The sequence below is a fragment of the Heterobasidion irregulare genome, assembly GCF_000320585.1.
Source record: "Heterobasidion irregulare TC 32-1 unplaced genomic scaffold scaffold_13, whole genome shotgun sequence".
Taxonomy (NCBI): domain Eukaryota; kingdom Fungi; phylum Basidiomycota; class Agaricomycetes; order Russulales; family Bondarzewiaceae; genus Heterobasidion; species Heterobasidion irregulare.
This window is the reverse complement of record NW_009258209.1, coordinates 1,014,230-1,032,647: the sequence shown is the minus strand read 5'-3', so window position 1 is coordinate 1,032,647 and position 18,418 is coordinate 1,014,230. Positions and strand designations below refer to the sequence as shown.

General features: G+C 62.3%; 9 protein-coding genes across 9 annotated transcripts; 1 reads left to right on the top strand and 8 right to left on the bottom strand.

Annotated features, from left to right (window-relative positions):
* Positions 1-83: 83 nt before the first annotated feature.
* On the bottom strand, positions 84-3,652 carry HETIRDRAFT_482197 (Serine/threonine kinase domain-containing protein). The gene is made up of 11 exons (XM_009554587.1): positions 3,620-3,652; positions 3,412-3,564; positions 3,002-3,230; positions 2,609-2,741; positions 2,186-2,531; positions 1,993-2,119; positions 1,758-1,861; positions 1,482-1,588; positions 1,137-1,348; positions 1,037-1,079; positions 84-910 (listed from the first exon to the last, which is right to left on the bottom strand). The coding sequence occupies exons 1-11, from the start codon at positions 3,645-3,647 to the stop codon at positions 731-733; spliced, it is 1,662 nt and encodes a 553-aa protein (XP_009552882.1). The 5' UTR covers positions 3,648-3,652; the 3' UTR covers positions 84-730.
* A 49-nt stretch (positions 3,653-3,701) lies between these two features.
* Positions 3,702-6,129, bottom strand: HETIRDRAFT_446972 (uncharacterized protein; the record flags this gene model as incomplete). The annotated part of the gene is made up of 8 exons (XM_009554586.1): positions 3,702-3,815; positions 3,918-3,946; positions 4,050-4,186; positions 4,274-5,152; positions 5,226-5,426; positions 5,502-5,697; positions 5,769-5,838; positions 5,952-6,129. Coding segments are annotated over 8 exons (1,803 nt in total), but the record flags the coding sequence as incomplete, so codon positions are not given.
* Positions 6,126-7,044, bottom strand: HETIRDRAFT_107974 (uncharacterized protein; the record flags this gene model as incomplete). The annotated part of the gene is made up of 2 exons (XM_009554585.1): positions 6,126-6,918; positions 6,992-7,044. 2 exons carry the CDS (start codon positions 7,042-7,044, stop codon positions 6,126-6,128), a joined length of 846 nt encoding a protein of 281 aa, XP_009552880.1.
* A 1,968-nt stretch (positions 7,045-9,012) lies between these two features.
* On the top strand, positions 9,013-11,012 carry HETIRDRAFT_446971 (uncharacterized protein). Its single transcript, XM_009554583.1, has 2 exons — positions 9,013-10,459; positions 10,519-11,012. Exon 1 carries the CDS (start codon positions 9,023-9,025, stop codon positions 9,590-9,592), a length of 570 nt encoding a protein of 189 aa, XP_009552878.1. The 5' UTR covers positions 9,013-9,022; the 3' UTR covers positions 9,593-10,459; positions 10,519-11,012.
* HETIRDRAFT_412567 (uncharacterized protein) lies at positions 10,319-11,012 on the bottom strand. Its single transcript, XM_009554584.1, has 2 exons — positions 10,519-11,012; positions 10,319-10,459 (listed from the first exon to the last, which is right to left on the bottom strand). Exon 1 carries the CDS (start codon positions 10,857-10,859, stop codon positions 10,584-10,586), a length of 276 nt encoding a protein of 91 aa, XP_009552879.1. The 5' UTR covers positions 10,860-11,012; the 3' UTR covers positions 10,319-10,459; positions 10,519-10,583.
* A 68-nt stretch (positions 11,013-11,080) lies between these two features.
* On the bottom strand, positions 11,081-12,266 carry HETIRDRAFT_391084 (uncharacterized protein; the record flags this gene model as incomplete). Its single annotated transcript, XM_009554582.1, has 6 exons — positions 11,081-11,300; positions 11,378-11,685; positions 11,753-11,837; positions 11,939-11,976; positions 12,042-12,115; positions 12,194-12,266. 6 exons carry the CDS (start codon positions 12,264-12,266, stop codon positions 11,246-11,248), a joined length of 633 nt encoding a protein of 210 aa, XP_009552877.1. The 3' UTR covers positions 11,081-11,245.
* A 251-nt stretch (positions 12,267-12,517) lies between these two features.
* Positions 12,518-13,915, bottom strand: HETIRDRAFT_412566 (uncharacterized protein). The gene is made up of 2 exons (XM_009554581.1): positions 12,818-13,915; positions 12,518-12,755 (listed from the first exon to the last, which is right to left on the bottom strand). The coding sequence occupies exons 1-2, from the start codon at positions 13,661-13,663 to the stop codon at positions 12,744-12,746; spliced, it is 858 nt and encodes a 285-aa protein (XP_009552876.1). The 5' UTR covers positions 13,664-13,915; the 3' UTR covers positions 12,518-12,743.
* Positions 13,916-14,183: 268 nt separating this feature from the next.
* Positions 14,184-16,831, bottom strand: acs4 (expressed putative fatty acid biosynthesis enzyme; the record flags this gene model as incomplete). The annotated part of the gene is made up of 15 exons (XM_009554580.1): positions 14,184-14,287; positions 14,344-14,396; positions 14,464-14,642; positions 14,701-14,714; positions 14,773-14,793; positions 14,860-14,996; positions 15,078-15,167; positions 15,222-15,252; positions 15,321-15,373; positions 15,434-15,614; positions 15,669-15,684; positions 15,744-15,788; positions 15,861-16,426; positions 16,487-16,622; positions 16,721-16,831. The coding sequence occupies 15 exons, from the start codon at positions 16,829-16,831 to the stop codon at positions 14,184-14,186; spliced, it is 1,737 nt and encodes a 578-aa protein (XP_009552875.1).
* Positions 16,832-17,959: 1,128 nt separating this feature from the next.
* HETIRDRAFT_331489 (uncharacterized protein) lies at positions 17,960-18,253 on the bottom strand (the record flags this gene model as incomplete). The annotated part of the gene is made up of 2 exons (XM_009554579.1): positions 17,960-18,075; positions 18,136-18,253. 2 exons carry the CDS (start codon positions 18,251-18,253, stop codon positions 17,960-17,962), a joined length of 234 nt encoding a protein of 77 aa, XP_009552874.1.
* Positions 18,254-18,418: the final 165 nt, after the last annotated feature.

The following is an 18,418-nucleotide window of genomic DNA, read 5'->3' as shown; positions in this document are numbered from 1 at the left end:
CGACGTGCGGCGCATGAGTGAGTGGCGAGCAGCATCGGGCTGATGCAGGGTCGCCACACAGAGCATCACCGCATCATCGCGCAGACATGCCACGCATGCGCAGTGCGCGCGCGCAAGAGCGAAAACCGCGTACGTGTGTATGTACATGCGCCTCGCGCGGGCGAAACGGACTCGATGGACGGGGATGCGGAAGAGGCGGCATCCGACGTAACGTACTGTAGCAGTTAACGTGGCTCGACCAGATGCATCTCGCGCTTCGCCCGCCTGTGGGGCGCCCAGGGTGTGTGCGAAAAAAACAAGTCCGCGTGCGTATGTATGTACGTGCGTGCGACGATGTATAGGCGAGAAAGAGAGAAAGAGAGGGAAAGGAGATGAAAGCGAAGACGAGAATGAGGGCGAGGACGAGGACGGACGACGTGTGTACAAGAAGCGAGAAGAGAAGCGAGAAGCGAGAATAAGTAAGGCACGGGATCGGGAGGAGCGAGGACGGACAGACGGACAGACGACGCAGACGGACGGGCACGAGCGAGCGAACAATAAATAGCAGAGAACCAAGAAAAGTATGCCTATCCACGACGGCGGACGGATATACGAACAAACAAACAAACAGAAGCGGGCGCGAGAGCGCGCGTACGGGCCGGGCCGAGGCGAACCACGAACAAAGCACAAAAAAAACGAACAGCGTCCAGACCACAACAGACGGACGGACCACTCCATGCGGTCGGCGCGCTCACGCCATCGCGCTGTTATACGTGACGCTCTCGCTCAGGTGCTCGTCCGCGGGGTTATACGTGAACCCGCGGAACTGGTCCTGCACAGTCTCCGACAGGCGCGAGTCCTGCACGACCGAGTCCTGCGCGGCCTCGCTCGTGAACTCCTGGTCGAAGTTCGCGACGTCGAGCACGGATTCCTGCATGTCCGGAGCGGGGCAGAGATCGCGGGCGCGGGCGAGATAATTGAATAATAATCAAATGAAAAAGGGGGGAGGGAAGGTCAGCACTGTGTGGACAGGGAGAAAGAGGCGGAGGCTACGCACCACGCTGGGCTTGAAAGGCGGCTGGATCTTCTTCTGCAGCAGCCTGTTCGCGCCGGTCAGCACAACGCCACGTGAACGCCAAAGCCAAAACACGACGCACCGGTGCCAATCCACGTGCCGCGCGAAGAATGGGTGGCGCTTGATCTCCTCGCCACCGTTCGCGCCGAGGCGCTTCGCGGGGTCGCGCTGGAGGAGCGCGGCGATCACGCTCTGCGCCTCGGGCGGCATGTCGGGCGGGAAGAGGAGCGGGTCCTGCAGGATGCGCTGGTACATCACGTTCACGTTCTCGTCGTAGAACGGGGGGAGGCCGGTCTGCATACGGGGGGTGATCAGCGGTGGGATCAGGGAGAGCGGGTGCGGGCGGGAGGTCGGGAGGGGTAGGGAGGGAAGAGGGAGAGGGGTAGGGAGGGGAGAGGGAGAGGGAGAGGGAGAGGGAGAGGCGCACCATCATTTCGTATAGAAGCACGCCGAGCGTCCACCAGTCCACCGTCTTCGTGTATCCCTGCGACTCAAGCAGCTCCGGCGCAATGTACTCCGGCGTCCCGCAAAACGCTGAACGAACACACAAAACACGGGTGAGCGATCGTGATTCCGTGCGAGCCGCGGCGCACGAGGCGATGGCACGCGAGAAAGCAGAGGAGAGGGGTGTGAGGGAGGGTGATAGAGAACGAGAGAGAGGAGAGGGGGTGAGAGGTGAGAGAGGGGAGAGAGGTGGACGCACTGTTCGTCTTCTCCGTCTCCGACATGTTGAGCTTGCAGAGCCCAAAATCGCACAGCGCGATGTGGCCCGTATAATCGAGCAAAATATTCTCCGGTTTCAAATCGCTGCGGGCGGGCAAGGTGCGTTCGACGTCGCCGGGCGAGAGTCAAGAGTCAGGATCGACGTTATATGCGATCGCTGAGAGTGAGGGCGAGGACGAGGACGGGGGGCGGGACGGAGGCGGGACGGGACGCACCGGTAGACGACGTTGAACATGTGCAGGTGCTCGAGCGCGCAGAGGAGCTCGGCGGCGTAGAACCTGCTCCTGTACTCGTCGAACTTGCCCTCGCGCTGGAGGTGATAGAACAGCTCTCCGCCGTTCACTGCGTCGACCATCAGCGCCCAGAATACAGAAAGACGCAGACGCGCGCGGCGGACGGGCGGCTCACCGAAGGACATGACGAGGTAGAGCTTGTCCGGGTTCTGGAACGAGAACTTGAGGGGGACGATGAACGGGTTGTTCACGAGCGCGAGCACGGTGCGCTCCGCGAGGATGTGCGTGATCTCGCCCGGGCGCGAGGCGATGTTCGCCTTGCGGATCGTCTTGAGGGCGTACACGCGCTGGGTGTCCTTCTTGCGGACCTGCATGACCTTGCCGAAGGAGCCCTTGCCGATGACCTTGAGCAGGTCGAAGGCCTCGATCGTGAGCGGCTCGTTGCGCGAGGGCTTGAAGGCGATCGTGAGGTGGAAGGAGCCGGAGTTGGTCGTGGAGGTGTACCATTGGTCGGAGACGTGCTGCGGGGCGTGAGGGGGGGCGTGAGGCGTGAGGATGGGGGACGGGGGGGGAGGGGAGCGAGGAGCGGTGGACTTACTTGGGCGTCGAGGACGGGCGTCAGGTCGACGCGCGCCATGAGGAGGTCATTGCCCATGTCGTCCTGTCCCTGGACGCACTGCGCCGTGCGCAGGTAGGCCGAGACGGAGATCGTGGACGTGCGCGAGACATCGCTGGAAGGCACGAGCGCGCGCGCGTTAGTACGATGTAGATCGACAATCCGACGGGGAATGATAGAGCTTCGAAGAGGCGGGCGAGGGCGGCGACGAGGGCCAACCCCATCATCACAATGATCACGAGCTCGAACACGTCGCTTGCAGCAGCCTCCACCCTCGCCGCTCTCCCGCTCCACCCACCGCAGCCCCGTCCCGCCCACGCACGCCGACGGAACAGAAAGCAAAAGAGCGAAGGAAAGCGAGAGGACAAGGCTCACAAGTTCGCGCGGTAGTTCCATATCGGATTGGTGAGATCGCCGCCGAGGGCATCGATGAGGATCTCGTTCTTGTCAAACTCGAGGACGACGTAGGGGAGCCACCAGTAGCGGCGGCGCTGCATGCTCTCGCGGTGGCTGCCGGTGGAGGTGCGCGGGGCGGGGGCGCCGTCGAGGGCCTTCTGTATGATCTCGGGGATGTGGACGCCGGGCGCGAGGGCGAGGCCGCGGCCTGGGCGTGTGAGCGCGCGGGGTGTAGCGTGCCATCGAGAGTGTCGTGGGTGGGGGGGGGCGAGGGGGGGGGGGAGGACAGGGAGAGGGCGAGTGCGGGTGCGGGGCGATAGGGGCGCAGCAGGTGCTTTGTGAGCGGGGGTGGAAGGGCGGGGACGAGGGACGGGCGGACGGGGACTGACCTGAGAAGATGCGGATGGTGAGGAGGCCGGAGCGGAATGTGGACTGGGCGTCGATGGCTGGGGGCGGCATGGGTGTGGTCGAGCGGGACGGCGGGGGGATGGGGGTGACGGAGCGAGAGGAGACGCCGAGCTCGGGCTTGGGCTCCTTGTTTTCTGTGGACGAAGACGACGGTGAGAGCGGGTCTGTGAACGGTAGGGTTGCGCGCACTCTTTGAAGAACCGAGCTTCCAGGACATTGTGGTGGGGAGGGGAGAGGAGGTTGAGGACAACGGGAGCGCTGACTGACTGACGACGCCCACGTCCTCGGCCATGTGACTCTCCTCGATCCTCCACCTCCTCGCGATCTTCCCTCCGTCTCTTACACATCCCCCACCCAGCGCCCCATTCTCTCTGTACCACACGCCCTGCATCCGACGGATTCACAATGTGTCCCAGGAGCGAAGTCCCGAGCCGCCGTTGGATACCATGCCCTCATCCCCTCGCGGCCCACATCATGATCTACGCACCGCGTCCCCTGTCTACCTGCCCTCCCACCCTGTCCGTCCCGTCCAATCTCAATCGTCCGCGCGGGCCTGCCCATCACCCGCGCGTCTCCGCCGATCTCGAGCGCGCCCGCCAACGCCCACACTCGCGCTCACGCTCCCGCGTCCATCACCCCCAAAGCGCCCGCCCAGCCATCACCGGACCGCCCATCCCCTGCGTCCCCCGATGCGCTGACAGGCGCTCTCTTCACGCTATGCCATACTCGACGGCACCGCTCGTCCGCACCCGCAAACTCGCAATCACATCATGCTTTATGTATCAGGCGAGACAGCGCCTGCGCGACGAGTGCTCGCATCCCCATGAATGAGACTATTTCTACCCCGCGCGTCTGCGCATCGCCCCTCCGCGTTGGTCCGTCCGTCACCTCGTCCATCCGTCGGAGCCAACCCGCCCTCCAGCTCACCCCTCCGCAAGCCATCTCACCCATCCCTCCGCTCCAGCCCTCACCGGAACACGCGCCCGCACAGCACCACCCGCCCCTCCCCGCGACCGTCTCGCACCCGTCCGCACGCGTGAGCGACTCGACGAGGCCTGAGCGCCCAGCATCGAACGCGCGGGTCAGACCCAAGCACCAAGGACCAAGGCGCCGCGGAGCGGAGCCCACAGGACCGCCTCGCGCACACAGGCGGCGCGGCTGGCTTTTTGTGCTCCTCTGCGCACGGAGGCTCGGAACGTAGACGCTTCTCGCACGCTTCTTGCACGCTCCCGGATGCGCTCGGGTGCTCTCGCACGCCCTCGGGAGCGACGCGCTCGCTCGGGACCTCGTGCGCCGCGATGCGGCGACGATGGCGATGACGATCGCCGACACCCGGCCGCGCGCCCACGCAGCGGGAGCTCCCACGCAGACCCGGCGCGCAGGATCTCTCCCAGCCCCCGCGCGCGCATCCGGTGTCCGCGCACGCTCGCTCGGGATCCGAGGCGCCGCGATACGACGACGACGATGGCGACGATGGCGATGACGGCGACGACGGCGACGACGATCGCCGACACCCGGCCCCGCGCCCACGCCCACGCCCGCGCCCGCGCGCGCAGAAAGAGGCAGGGAGGGGAGAGAGGCAGAGAGAGGTCCCACGCCGACCCGGCGCGCGGGATCCCTCCCACTGCGCCTCCTCGCGCGCGCATCCGGCTCGTCAACCCGCGCGCTGGCATTGGGCGCTTGCGTGGGCGGTGGGCGACGCGCGCGGACGGGTGGGCGGTACTACGGGTGGGCGGTACTACGGGTGCGTGGCAAACGGGTGGGCGGTACGGGTGCACCTGGGCCCACCAGTCACCGGCCACCGGCCACCGGCCACTTCGTCGTCGGCGCGCGCCTCGAGAGCGCCGCGTGAGGCCACGGCCGGCTGCGGTTCCGGTCTTCGCTCGCGCGCATACCACCGCAGCACCGTACCGCAGCATCCCCGCACTCTATAGCACCGTACCGCGCCCGCCCGCCCCGCACCCTCCCGCCCTCCGTCGCACTCTATCGTACCCTCCTGCGTGCAACGCACACGCAGAGCTCAACAGGCTCCAGCGTTTCGCAGGCGCGGCACGACGATGCGACGACACACCGATACGCCCGCGTCCGTTTCGGCGGCGTCGTCGATGCACGCGGCGCATTCGGTGCTCTCGGCGCTCTTGCTCTCGGCGCTCTCGACGCTCTCGACGCACGCGGTGCTCTTAGTACTCGACGCGCTTGGCGCTTTTGACGCTCTTAGCACGCTTGAAGCTCTCGACACACTCGACGCTCTCGCCGCACGCGGTGCTCTTAGTATTCGACGCGCTTGGCGCTTTTGACGCTCTTAGCACCCTTGAAGCTCTCGACGTACTCGACGTACTCAGCGCACTCGACGCTCCTAGCACTCTTGCTCTCGCCGCCCCCGACGTCCTCACCAGCGCCACCCCGACCTGCGCGCGATGCATGAGACGCATAGTACGCCGGCCCGTGGGCCCACCTCGACCGACCGACCCACCAACCATTTAACCAACCCACCCACCAACCAACCCACCCACCCACCCACCAACCAACCGAGAACGCCACACCAGCTCGCGCGCGCGTCGCCCGCCGCAACGGGCCCCCGTCGTGCGGGCCCCCGTCGTGCGTGCGGCAGACGGCTCGCGCTCGCGCTCGACCGGTTTGTCCGTCCAACGATGGCTTGCTCTTACTCGGTGCGACTCATGCGACTCGATGCGACTCATGCGACCTGGCTCGCAGAACCCGTCGCCGCGGGACGTGGGTACGGCACGCGGAGTCGCTGCGTATGTATACGCATATGTATGTATATGTATGTATATATATCTGGGTCTAAGTCTAGGTCTGGGTCTGGGTCTACGAGCGCACGAGATGCGCGTACGTACTGTGTACGGTCTGGACGCGCGCGTGGTGGTGGAGGGCGACAGAGACGGGGAGGACGTCTATTACCGTCTTTTATTATCGCGGTTCTGGACTCCTGGGGGCTGGAAGCGTGGCCCGTGCTCGTGCGCGCGCGAGGGCCGCGTGCTCGTGCTGGCATCGGCGCCGCGCTCGCTCGTTCGAGGCGTGTGCGATAAATAGGTCGCCCGAGCACGCGCGGGTCATGGGGACTCGTGCGCGGTCGGGAGCGGCGCGGCGCGGCGCGCGAGAACGTATGTCGAAGGACGGGGACGGGGACGGGGACGGGACGGGGGAGAAGGAGAGGCACGGGCGCGCGGAGGGCTGTGGGGTCTCTTCTTCGAGAAGCGGGCTGTGCGCGCGCGCGGGGCGTCGTGCTGGCTGGGCTTTGTACTTTCGAAGCCGTGCGCGGATAATACGGACGGACGGACGGACGGACGGACGAGGGGGTGGTCTTGTGTGGCCTGCGTGGGCTGTTTTTGGGTGGGTGGGTGGTGGTGCGAGGGGCATGTGCGTCGGTGCATGTGCGTCGGTGCTTCGTCGAGCCGGGTGGCGGGTCCGGTGGGCTCTGTGTGAGCTGGGCGGGTAGAGTACTGTAGCTCACTACCGTAGGAGTACTGTAGGAGAGGGGACGGGCGAGGCTGGATGCGACCTATACGTATGTTTGCACGCACGCACGCACGCACGCACGCTGGGGGATTGTTCGGCGCGGGGTGACGTCGGATGATGCAGCTGCGGTCCATGTCCGCATCCGAGACAAGGTTGCGAGGCACCAGGCACGGCAGCACGGCGGGGTCGGTGGGCAGCGGCCGTCGAGTGGACGCACGCTCTGCTGGCGCTCGCCTGCTGCCCGGCTCAGCCTCTCCCTCTCCTTTCCCTCCGCCTGACCCGGCCCATCCCATCCCATCCCATCCCACCCGTTCGCTCCCACACACCCCTTTCCCTCTCTCTCCTCTCTCTCCTCTCCTCTCTCTCTCCTCTCTCTCTCATCCCACCCCTCCACCCCACCCCTCCACCCCACCCCTCCACCCCACCCCACCCCTCCCAGGGCCCTCCCATCATGCCCGACCTCCCCCACCCCCCCGCCGCCGTCTCCGTCACTGCCCCAGGAGGCCCACGTGCCCCACGCCCCGCCTGGTGGGCCCCCCTCCCGCGCGACTCCGACCCCAGCGCGCTGCTCACCACCATCGCCGCCCTCACCCTCGCCACCAGCACCGTGCTCCTCTGGCGCGCCCAGCGCCGCCGCCTTCTCGACGCGTTCGCGGTCCGCGACGACGACGACGGCGACGGCGGCGGCCGCGCGGCCCCTGCCCACGATGGAGGTGCTGCCGGTGCGCGCGCGCGCTCGTCGTTCCTGCGCTCCGCGCTCGCGGCCCTCAGCCTCGTCCGCCTGCGCTCCCCCACCACCACCACCACCAACGCCAACGCCAACACCGATACCCCCGCCACCAACACCAACAACCACACCGCCACCACCAACAGAAAGAACAAGAACAAGAACAAGAACAAGCCCGGAGCAGACGGCGCCGGCGGCGGCGCAGCTGCCGCGCTCAAGAACTCGCGCTCGAAGGAACGCAGGCGCCGCGGGAAGGACCCGCTCAGGGACGCCGTGCGCGGCGCCGTCGTGCCTAGGGGCGCGGGCGGGAAGCGGGTCGCGCTCAAGGACTTGCTGCGCCAGGATATGCGGCCGGGCGCGGGTACGGGTGCGGGTGCTGCAGATGAGGGCGAGGGCGAGGGCGAGGGCGAGGGCGAGGGCGAGGGCGAGGGCGAGGGCGAGGCGGTGGAGCACGCCGCGTGCGGTGGGGGGCGGAGCAGCAGCAGCAGCAGCAGGTCCGCGAGCCGCGACGACCGAGACGGCACGCCGCGCCCGCCCTCGTCGCCGCACGGGCCCCCCGATCAGCGCGCTCGCGCGCTCGCTTCTCCCGCGCCCGACGCGAGCCCGGTCCCCCCGCTCTCGAACTCGAACTCGATCTCGGCATCGAACTCGGCATCGACATCGACATCGACATCGACTTCGGCGTCAACACTAGCACCGGCCCAGACACCGACACCGACACCGACACAGGCACCGACACCGACACAGGCACCGACCCCCCCGTCCGATGCCCCGCCCGACGCCTCCTGGATCGACATCTCCCCGCCCGCGCACTCACACTCACACTCACACTCGCACTCGCACTCGCCCGCCGCGGCGTGGGACTGGGACGGCCAGGCGCCGCACTACCGCGACCCCCCGCCCACGCTAAAGCCCGCACCAGAGTCGTCGCCCGCCGCTCCCAAGCCCACCCCGCCCCCGCGCCTCTCACACGCGCCCCCTCCCAATCCCCCTCCCAACCCCAACCCCCACCTCAACCCCCACCTCAACCCCCACCTCAACCCCCACCTCAACCCCAACCCCGACCTCAACCTCAACGCCCCGATCGCCCCCAGCTCCCCGAGCCCCACCGGGCCCCCCCCGGACCCCGTATCCCCCCAAACGCAAATCGCATCCCTCAAGGGCGCCCTCGGCGCCGCCAAGACCCGCGAAGCGGCCCTCGCGCGCGCATGCGACAGCCTGCGCGCGCAGGGCACGGAGGACGCGCGCGCGTGGCGGCGGCGCGAAGCCGAGGTGCGTGCGCTTCGGCGCCCCCGCGCGATCGCTCGCTCGCTCATATCGTCGCGTTTTTTTTTCCCTCTCTGTTCTTTTGGAGCAGCTGTGTAACTATATACAGTACCTCACGCATGGGCTCCAGCTGTACGGCGCGCTGCCCACCCCGCTGCCCACCCCGCCGCCTGGACCGCCCGTCGCGGCGGCGGCGGGTGCGGGAGCGGCGGCATCGAGCCCCTTTGCCCCGCTCTCGCCCCTCGCGCCGTCCTCCCCCCCGCGCGCACAGCCCCAACCTCCCGCGCCCCTCCCCACGCCCGCGCACTCGCAGCTCCCCTCGCCCACGAGCGCCACGAGCGCCGCGTACGCACACCCGCCCGGCTATCCCTACTCCCTCCCCGCGCACGCGCACGCGCACGCACACGCGCACGCACACGCGCAGGTCCAGAGCCCGCCGCTCGGCTTCGCGTGGGCGCAGCAGGCGCCGGGGTATGGGCAGGCCTACGGGTCGGGGTACGGGCAGGGCTACGACGCACCGGGCTATAATGCCGCGCAGGGCTTTAGCGCGCAGGGCTTTAACGCGCAGGGGTACGGCGCGCAGGGGTACGGCGCGCAGGGGTACGGCGCGCAGGGGTATTATGGGCAGGGATACGGGCCGGCGCATCCGCTCGCGGCGCTGTTGCCGCCGCCGCCGCCGTCGGGGCTGAAGAGCAGGAGCGGCGCGCGCAAGGCGTCTTCGGGTTCAGGCTCGGGGTCGGGGTCGGGGTCGGGGTCGCGGAGCCCCGAGGGAGAGGGAGAGGGAGAGGGGGGGCGGGGTAAGAAGGCGCCGAGGCAGAGGCAGGATCGGGGGCGGCGGCGTGCGCGGGCGGGGTTTGATGACGGGAATGGCGACGGGGCGGGAGCGGGCTGGGGGCTGGAGGGTGTCGATGCGCGCGATGGGCGGGAAGAGGGGTCGAACGAGGCGGTGGAAGGGGGTGTGCGGTGCGCGTCTGGCGAGGGGGGAGCCGGGGACGAGGCCGGGGCCGGATACGACGACGAGGAAGACTTCCAGGACGACATGTACGAGAACGAAGACGAGGACGAGGACGAGGACGACGCAGAGGATGATGATGAGGAGGACGACGACGACGACGACGCAGAGGACAGCGAGGACGGGACGTACGGCCTCAGCGAGGCGCTTGCGGACGCGATATTGAAGCGCCCGGAGGGCATGCGGCTCGGGTCCGCCGCTGGCTCGGGGCGGGCGCGCAAGGGCGGCGCGCGGCGCGGGGCGTTTGCGGGCGCGGGCGTGGAGTTGGATGTGGGCGGCGGGGAGCGGGCGTGGCGGTACCCGTCGATATTGGACTGGGGGAACGTGTATGTGGAGGGCGCGCGCGCGGGGGAGCGGGGAGGGGAGGGGGTGGTGTTCGTCGGCGGGGAGGGTGGTGGGGATGGGGATGGGGATGGGGAGGTGGAGGGCGTGGTGAGCGGGGTCGGAGGCGCTGATGCCATCGTTGTCGGCGGCGGGGCATAGGCGAGGTCGTCCGTCTCCAAAACCTGGCTCCCCCGCTCTTCTAATTTATGTTGGTTTTTTCGTGTGTCCTTTTTTCCTTCCCTTTACTCGGCTTCTGCGCCCGCTTATCTCACCTCACAGTTCCCCTCGCCATGCTGCCTTCGTCCACTCGCTGTAATTCACTCCCCCCCCCCCCCTTGCACGATTTATGTGTCAATTATCTCCCTTTGAGCTATGTACATGTGCCAGCCGCCCCCCTTCCTCCTTTCTTCCGTTTTCGCCACAGTCCCCGTATGATCGCGCCCCGCCCTTCCTTTGTTCGATCTCCAGCCGGCCTCTGCCTCCTGACTTTGATCTACTCTCTGTTTTTGTGCTTTTGTGCTTTTCGTGTTTTTGTGTTTTTTTTGTGTGTGAATCGTTGGTCTGCTTTTGTCCAACTCTTTCTTTCTCTTTTTCGTCTCCTCTGCACGCACGCATGTCATAAGCTTATTGTTTTTTTGTTTGTTTTCTGTTTTGTTTTCGTTTTATCTTTTCTGCCTCGTCGCGCGTTGTTTGGCCGTCGAGTCTGCCAGTGGGGGTGGGTGGCATCTATAGTCGAAGAAGTAGAAATCGAAATTGAATCCGAGTCCGTCTTTTGTCTCGTCCGTGTGATATCGCAAACGTTTCGTTGTCGTTGGGAGGCCCTCGAGCGGGCGCACCAGCTGGCAATTATCCGGGTTTATAAATAAACGAACAACAGTGTTAGATAGGTGCTATCCACACAAGTAGTGGTTCGGAGCAAGAACGGAGGAGACATGCGTGATCCCGGAGAAAAGAAAAAGGGACTTCTTCGATTGTCATCAGCGATCAACGTAGCGAGACGCCGCGATCACGACGCCTTCGCCGCCGCTTTCTGCTGCTGCTGCTGCTGCGCGAGCATCCGCCTGAGATGGAGCGACACAAAGGCACGGTCAGCTAACGGCGCATGCAGGGCCCCGAGGGGGAGAACAGGGAAGCTCACTGCCGCGCGGCGAGCACCATCTGCGCCTTGCGCTCCCGCAGGCTCGCCTCGCGCTTCTCCGCCGAGTCCTCCCACACCGCGCGCCCGCCGGCCTCCTCGGGCGCGGGGAGCGCCGCGTCTGCGCTCGCGTCGGGCTCGGCCGCGACGCGGTCCTCGAGGCGGAAGCGCGAGATGAGCGTTTCGGGCTTGCGCTTTGCCGACGCGGCTGTCGCGGCGGTTGCGCGCGCTCCTGCCCCAGCGACGGCGGCGGTGGCGGTGGCGGCGGCGGTGGACGAGCGGGTGTAGAGGGTGAAGTAGGCGGGTGGGGGCTGAGAATGCGGGCGGTTAGTAGAGGGGACTGCGGGATTCGATGTAGCGGAGGATGTATATATGTACCGCGTCCAGGAAGCCTCGCTCGAGGATCTTGTTGGATGTTAGCTCGACGGAGCCGGTGCGCAGGAGATCATAGTGGATGTTTTCTCTGGACGCGAGGCAAGGTCAGCGCCAGCACTCCGACTTTCCGTCCGGGACGGTCAATGAGAAATCGGGCTTGGGGGATCGGACGCGCACGCACGCACGTACCGTGGGATGTCGGGGAACATGCCGCTGATTGTGTCGGTCTGTGCGCGAGGGGACGTCAGGCCGCGAGCACAGGTATATGGCCGGGGCACACGAGCGCACGCACCATCTCTGGCGTCACATTCTTCGGTCGAAATCGCAGCGCGCGCGCAGCGGCTGCCTCTGGTGACGGCTCACCACCTGCGTACCGTCATTCAAGTCAAGACAGTCAGTAGACCAGTGCGATAGGTGACCCCACATCGTGTGTGTCGAACGCACCGGATGAAGTCGCCCATCGGAAGATGAACACGATCACGGCGAACGCAACAATAACGTTGACGACCTCGCCCATGGTTGGATCTGGCCGCGTCTAGTCTGTCGAGGAAGTAAGGAAGGAGAAGGAGCTGTGTTCACTGCGATGCCGTTGGGGAAGGACCCACCGAGGGAGCCGCTCACGGCTTGGTGTGCAGTGCGGTCATGTGATAAATGACTGAGCGCCATCACATAAGCCTCAGCTTTGCCTGCTGCGTCGAGCGCAACACCAACGCCAAGACGGTATCTCGCTCCTGGGACATGGCGGGAATTACTTTGAAGGTACACACGGATGGGACCAAGGATACAATGTGGATTTCTGGCATGTAAGTAGCAATTGGTACAGGTGATAGCTATAATAGAACTGAAAAGCGGGGCCAGTGCAGGAAAAGAAATATGTTCGTAAAGTAATCGGCTTTTTAACGTCCTCAGCCACGCCGATGAATTGCCATACAGAGAACGAATGCTGAGATTAGGAAGGGAGACTTGCCGCGCGAGTGTGAAAGGCGAGTGAGGTTCAGCGGGGAGTCTAAGACGGCAGCAAAGTGAGCACCCAATTCGATCGACAAAAACAGGTCAAGGGCCACTGACCATCCACCTCATGTTCCTCGCGGGGTCGTAGTAGGTTCGAAGGACGGGCCTCTCCTCAACTTCTTCCACCTCCTCCTCGCCACTGTCGTATTCCATCTCGCTTTCGCTGTCTTCTTCGCCCAGGCTCTCACTTTCACACGCGCTCTCGGGCTCGTCCTCGCTCTCATAGTCGTCCTCCTCGCTCTCAAAGTGGGCCTTGACGAGTATGAGGCTGGGATCAACCCGCTCGCTGAGCGTTGGCTCGATCGGCTCGATCTTGGGGACGATGACAGGCTCATACGCGTGTTCGACGGGCTCGGATTTGGGCTCCATGGTCTCGAACTTGATTAGCTCTCCCAGATGTGAGCGAGAGATTTCATATGTGGCACGGGCGACGCCGTGGCGGCTCTTCTTGTGCCTGCTCAGTGCGTCCTTGCGACTCAGCTTGTCGCCACACATGTCGCAGACGAACTTTCCGACCCGCTCCCGCCGCGACGAGGAGGTGATGAGCGCGTCGGCCGTGTTCCGATTCTCGTTTCGCAGGTGCCGATTGGTTTCCTCGTGGCGCCCGAGGTCGGCCTTTCTGTTGAACCCCACCATGCACGCATGGCAGTTCCATTCGGTAGTCATGTACGGCGTCTGCCTCGAGTTCCGCTGCGGCACGCAATCCATTATCATGCTGGGAGACGGCGACACGGACGGGCCCTGGTGATAGTCCATGGCGGACGAGTCGTCGGACGAGTATCCGGAATCGAAGGATGGGAAGCGAGGGCGAGACGTGCTGGATACGGGGCTGTACTGCATAGTGCAGGAGAGGGGCAGCCTGTGTGGAATGGAAGAGGGGATGATTGACCTGTGCCCGTCCATGTCGTCGCTCTTTTATAGGGAGGAGGTGGAAAGTGAGTGCCCTGTGCTTCTGGACATTGTAATTGTGGCACTGTGGCACAAGTGTGGCAACGGCCCGGTGGACTGGCGGCCATTGTCTGCGCCTGCGCGGTTCCAAAAATCGCCCCGGGCACGGCCGGATCGGTGCTTGCAGGCGCTCGCTTCCCTTGTACGCAAACCTCGTGTTCTCCACATTCGTAGATGCCATCACACAACGGAGATCTCATTGGTTCATCGCTGCACAGGCTCTCGCCTTCCCCTTATCCGATCTCATCTGCAACATGCGGTTTGCCCCGCGAGTCTTGTTGAGCCATGGTCCACAAGCCACAGTGGCCCACTCATTGCACAATGTAGCTTGCATAATATGTTCAGCATCCAATTTCGCTTGTTGAGGTGCATCTACGCCCTTCCTTAGCTCTACACTGCGCGCCTGAAGTCCGCGAAAGACGGAGATCGTGTAGCCAAGAAATCATATATTCACGCCACACCGACCATGAACCACCTACATCCTTGCCTTCTCGCGGCCCTGGACCTGTCTCCGCTCCCACTCTTCTGCGGCTATCTTCCTCAGAGGACCCTTGTCGACTTTCCCCGTTGCGCTACGATCTGTTCATCGATCATCATGTGCTCCTAGGATTCGATGCTCTCATAGAGATACGTACCAATGGGCTTGTCCCTAATCAGAAGCAGGACGGGGACCGCGTGTGGCGCAAGTCTACGAATATGGACCACGTCTCAGCGCTCAAACACCTATGCGGATCAGAAGCAGCACAAACGCTCACCGCCTGCGAACGTCTTCGAGCAGGGTGCGTTCGAGGTCCACATCCGGAACAAGGGAAGTCGAAGAGAGGGAGATGATGGCCGCAGGGAGCTCTCCGAGGCGCGCCGATGGCACGCCCACAGCTGCCGCGTCTTGTATCTGAGGATTGGCGAGAAGGGCTGATTCGATCGTTGTTGAATGCTGAGATATCATGAGCACGGGCACCCCTTCCAAAACGGTGCACAGATGCTGGACTGACTATGTTCTCGCCACCTGGTTCTCCGTGCGAGGGTCAGTGCATTATTTCTAAGATCGAATTTGATCGGCGTACCTCGGATAATTACATCTTTCGCTTCATGTGGACAAAAGAAAAACGTCCTGTCTAACTCCTTCTGTGATAGAACATGCCACCACACACCTCGATCTCTGATGTAAACAAAGCCATCGTCGTCCTGCACTGCTAAATCGCCTGTCATGAACCACCCATCAGAGGTGATGGCTTTATTGGTTGCAGAGGGGTCGCCGAGGTAACATTTCATGACATTCGGACCGCGACTGGAAGGTGCATAATAGACGAATGAGACAATAATAACATGAGTTAGCCTATCATGTCAAACAAGGTTCTAGAGCACGTACACCCAAAGCTCGCCAACGTGATTCGATGGAACTGGCCTAGATGTTTCCGAATCGATGATGAGGATGTCACAAATAGGCGTCGGCACCCCTCTACCACGCGGACTTCAACAGAACATTGCGATAAGATGAGGCGTTGGAACTTACATAGTTGGCGCTCGTTCGAACAAGTCCTCGCCTTCGTTTCGGAACAATAAAGGGTCCATGAGCCACTCGCAGACCAGAAGGACTTTTCGCTTCACTCACCACACACGGCCGTCACGACTCCTGTCGTCTCTGTTAGACCATAAGCATGATACCTGATGCAACAGCCCCGGTGAGAAATCTGTGTCAAACCGTGAAGGAGCCAGAGCACAAACAGAGGGACGTTGGGAAAGATCTTGGAGAATTCTGCGCTTAGAGTGGCGGGCATAGGCGCCGAGCCGACTGATATCGCCTCAAACCTGATCTGGCGCGGAATGGAGGAGCGCATGATGTCTGTGATAACGGTCGGCACCCCCGAAGTCGCAGTCACGTTCTCTCGTAGACATAGTTCAAGTGCTGTGAAACCTCGTCAGTCAAGTGGCTGGGTTCGATCAGTGAGTAAACACGCACCTTGAGCCACATTCCACTTCATTGTATTGACATGATCAAGAACGTTTTTCTCTCTCTATATACACAAAGGCTCACCTTTCGCATCAAAACAACTTTGGATCCACTGAGCGTGCACAACATCTATATCACCACAGGTAATCGTTTAGACCGGATCACGAACACATGCATCATGCATTGCCACTCAGTACATACCATGTTGGCGGCAAGCCCTTGGACATGGAAAAGAGGCGCGGTGACCAGAAATGATTGTTGTGGCTTGGTGTCATCGACAGAGGGCATAGCTCCTCCACGTCTCAGGTTCGCTAATACGACACCAAACATGACGGTATATGAGTTGCTGATAAACGCCCTTTGAGAGGATAGCGTGGCCTTCGGCATCGCTGTAGTCCCTGACGTGAAGAAGATGGCGCCGTCGTCGTCCGGCGAGCAATTGGGTTCTTTCTCCCAAAACCCGGCATTCATGCGCGTCCCGTCGAACACTTGGGACCAAGGTGCCATGCCCTTCCATTCTTGACCCTGCGCCTCGTGACCGCGCACGACGATTATGGGGATCGTTTGCTTGAAGGATGTAAGCAGTCCTTCCACCCTATCTGCGCGTTCACGGTCGACGAAGGCGATCGTGGGAGAGGAGATGTTGAAGCAATGTTCGAGAGCTGCGTCGGCGAGCCAGGCATTGATCAAAGTCGGGACTGCGCCGAGAAGGGCGGTGGCCCAAAAAACGATGAGAAACTCAGGGACGTTACGCATGCATATGGCAACTGCACATAACAAAGTCCTTAGTGCCATAAAGCCAGACTAGGGCGTGTTGGACGACAAACCGCGATCTCCTTTCCGTACGTGATATTCTTGCGAGAGCGTGTTGGCCACGTCAGACGCGGCATCGAAGGCTTGGCGGTACGTGTAACCCTCGTTCTCGAAAACAAGGTACTCGCGACCGGCGAATCGGGAGGCATGCTGAAGAAAAAAAAGGCGAAGATTCTGTGTGTGGTGAGCAGAGCGAGACGTATACTAGACAATGAAAACAGACTTGCAGGTTCGATATTCTTGAATACCTTCTGCACGCGTCCGCCTACAAGAGCGGTCTCCGTTTCCAGAGGAGAGCGTGGTGTTGCCATCAAGGAATAACATTCCGCGAGGCTGCGTTTGGACTTCCATGAAGGCATGGCAGCTCAGGCTTCAGTGGAGTGTGAAGGATTAACCAGGTTCTGCTAACAAAAGCCGTGACTCCTTGCAAGACACCCTTTTATGCCCCCTGAAAGGCCCAGTCACGAGTATTGGATCGCCGTTCGATGCCTAAACGGAGGAGAGAGGGGCGCAGGACGCGGGCATTATGTGTGAGAGACAGACACACAGTACCCGCGGTGAGCATGTCTATGATTTGAAACAGATCCATCAGCGGTGACCGAGAGCGGCGTAGCCAGGGTAAGATATCTGAGTTACAACACATACGTATTCGCATGGCGTGCACCATGTTGCGTTTGCATACGCCTGGTAGAACACACTGTGTGGTCGATGGTACCTTGAAAGGGCATTGAGCCAGAGCAGGCCAGACTCAGATTCGTATGTGGAAGAAACTCGTTGTGTTGGGTCCCAGATTCAAGCTTCAAGCTTCAATGCCCATGGAGTAAGACGGCTGTAGGCTGGTCACGAGAGGTGCATTCGAGCCTGAACCATTGAGAGCTTTGCCCTAGTGCCGGTTATGCCCACAAGTAAGCAAAGTTGGTTAGATGGGGATCTACCTGAAGTTGTCACGGAATGGAGGCTGAGCATCACTCGTCGTAATCGTCAAGATCCGAGGCACCGAACGTCGACATCCTTGTGCCAATTCAATCGCCGCCCATCCACACTCGGCTTGCACCAGCATTCGCACGCTGGTACTCGTATTATATGAAGGACTTGTACTGTAGTTTTCTTTTGTCCACTGATGCAGCGTATCTCCCTAGCACAGTCTTCAGCACCTCACATGCTACACTTTTCACGTATCTCACGGGCTGTCCGACGCCGAATACAGAGAAGAGATCATATCGGCGCATTGAGTTCACTTCACATATGCTTCCGCACCGGTGTGACTACTGTCGGCACACAATGTACAGAACCATAAAGTAGTAAGGATACTGAGCAGCGAGGACATTTATTGTTTGAGTACTTTCGGTCGGTCGCACCCAAAGAAGATTCACTTACTAACCCCCCACAGTAGCTCCGAGTGACGAACGAAAATTTCCCCCAAAATAAACACTCAACGTAAAAATGCGTCATTCATAGATACACCGGATCTGCCCAATCGAGAGAGGTCACTGCTCGCCCGATACATAGTATCGCGCTCGCAGCGCCATGGACATGAGCTGGTGCGGAAGATACTTGTACACCCAAGCCCAGAAGAGGGTTGACACCAAGGCGAGGACTGTATCTAGAACAGTGAGAAGTAAGTCGTGACTGGCCACAATTGAAACCCCAGTAACCAACGCACAGAATAAGGTCTTTTCCCATGGCTCTAGAACAGATGCGCCGAAGGTCGTCTCAAACCAGATCCGCTTTCGCCAGAGAAGTGCACCCAGTTTCGAGCGCGGGGGTTTGTACGGTGCCATATCAATAGAAAAAACCGAAGAGAATGGCACCGCGTCCTCACATTGGGCAGCAAGTGCAGATCGAGCGGCGTTTTGAGGGGTCATGACGTGGATCGTGGCACAGCCAACGAAAGCGGGGAGAGCATCAACCTTTTTATATTCAGCGTCCGGGTTTGATCGGTCTAG

What these genes read in the sequence shown, in the direction of transcription:
- HETIRDRAFT_412566 (XM_009554581.1), bottom strand. Translation starts at nt 13,663, where the DNA reads ATGGACGGGCACAGGTCAATCATCCCCTCTTCCATTCCACACAGGCTG.
- HETIRDRAFT_412567 (XM_009554584.1), bottom strand. Translation starts at nt 10,859, where the DNA reads ATGACATGCGTGCGTGCAGAGGAGACGAAAAAGAGAAAGAAAGAGTTG.
- HETIRDRAFT_482197 (XM_009554587.1), bottom strand. Translation starts at nt 3,647, where the DNA reads ATGTCCTGGAAGCTCGGTTCTTCAAAGA. An exon ending in GGAGACGGAGAAGACGAACA is followed by an intron (nt 1,589 to 1,757) that starts GTGCGTCCACCT and finishes GTGTTCGTTCAG; the next exon opens with CGTTTTGCGGGACGCCGGAG. An exon ending in CGGCACGTGGATTGGCACCG is followed by an intron (nt 1,080 to 1,136) that starts GTGCGTCGTGTT and finishes CGGCGCGAACAG; the next exon opens with GCTGCTGCAGAAGAAGATCC.
- HETIRDRAFT_446971 (XM_009554583.1), top strand. Translation starts at nt 9,023, where the DNA reads ATGGGCTCCAGCTGTACGGCGCGCTGCCCACCCCGCTGCCCACCCCGC.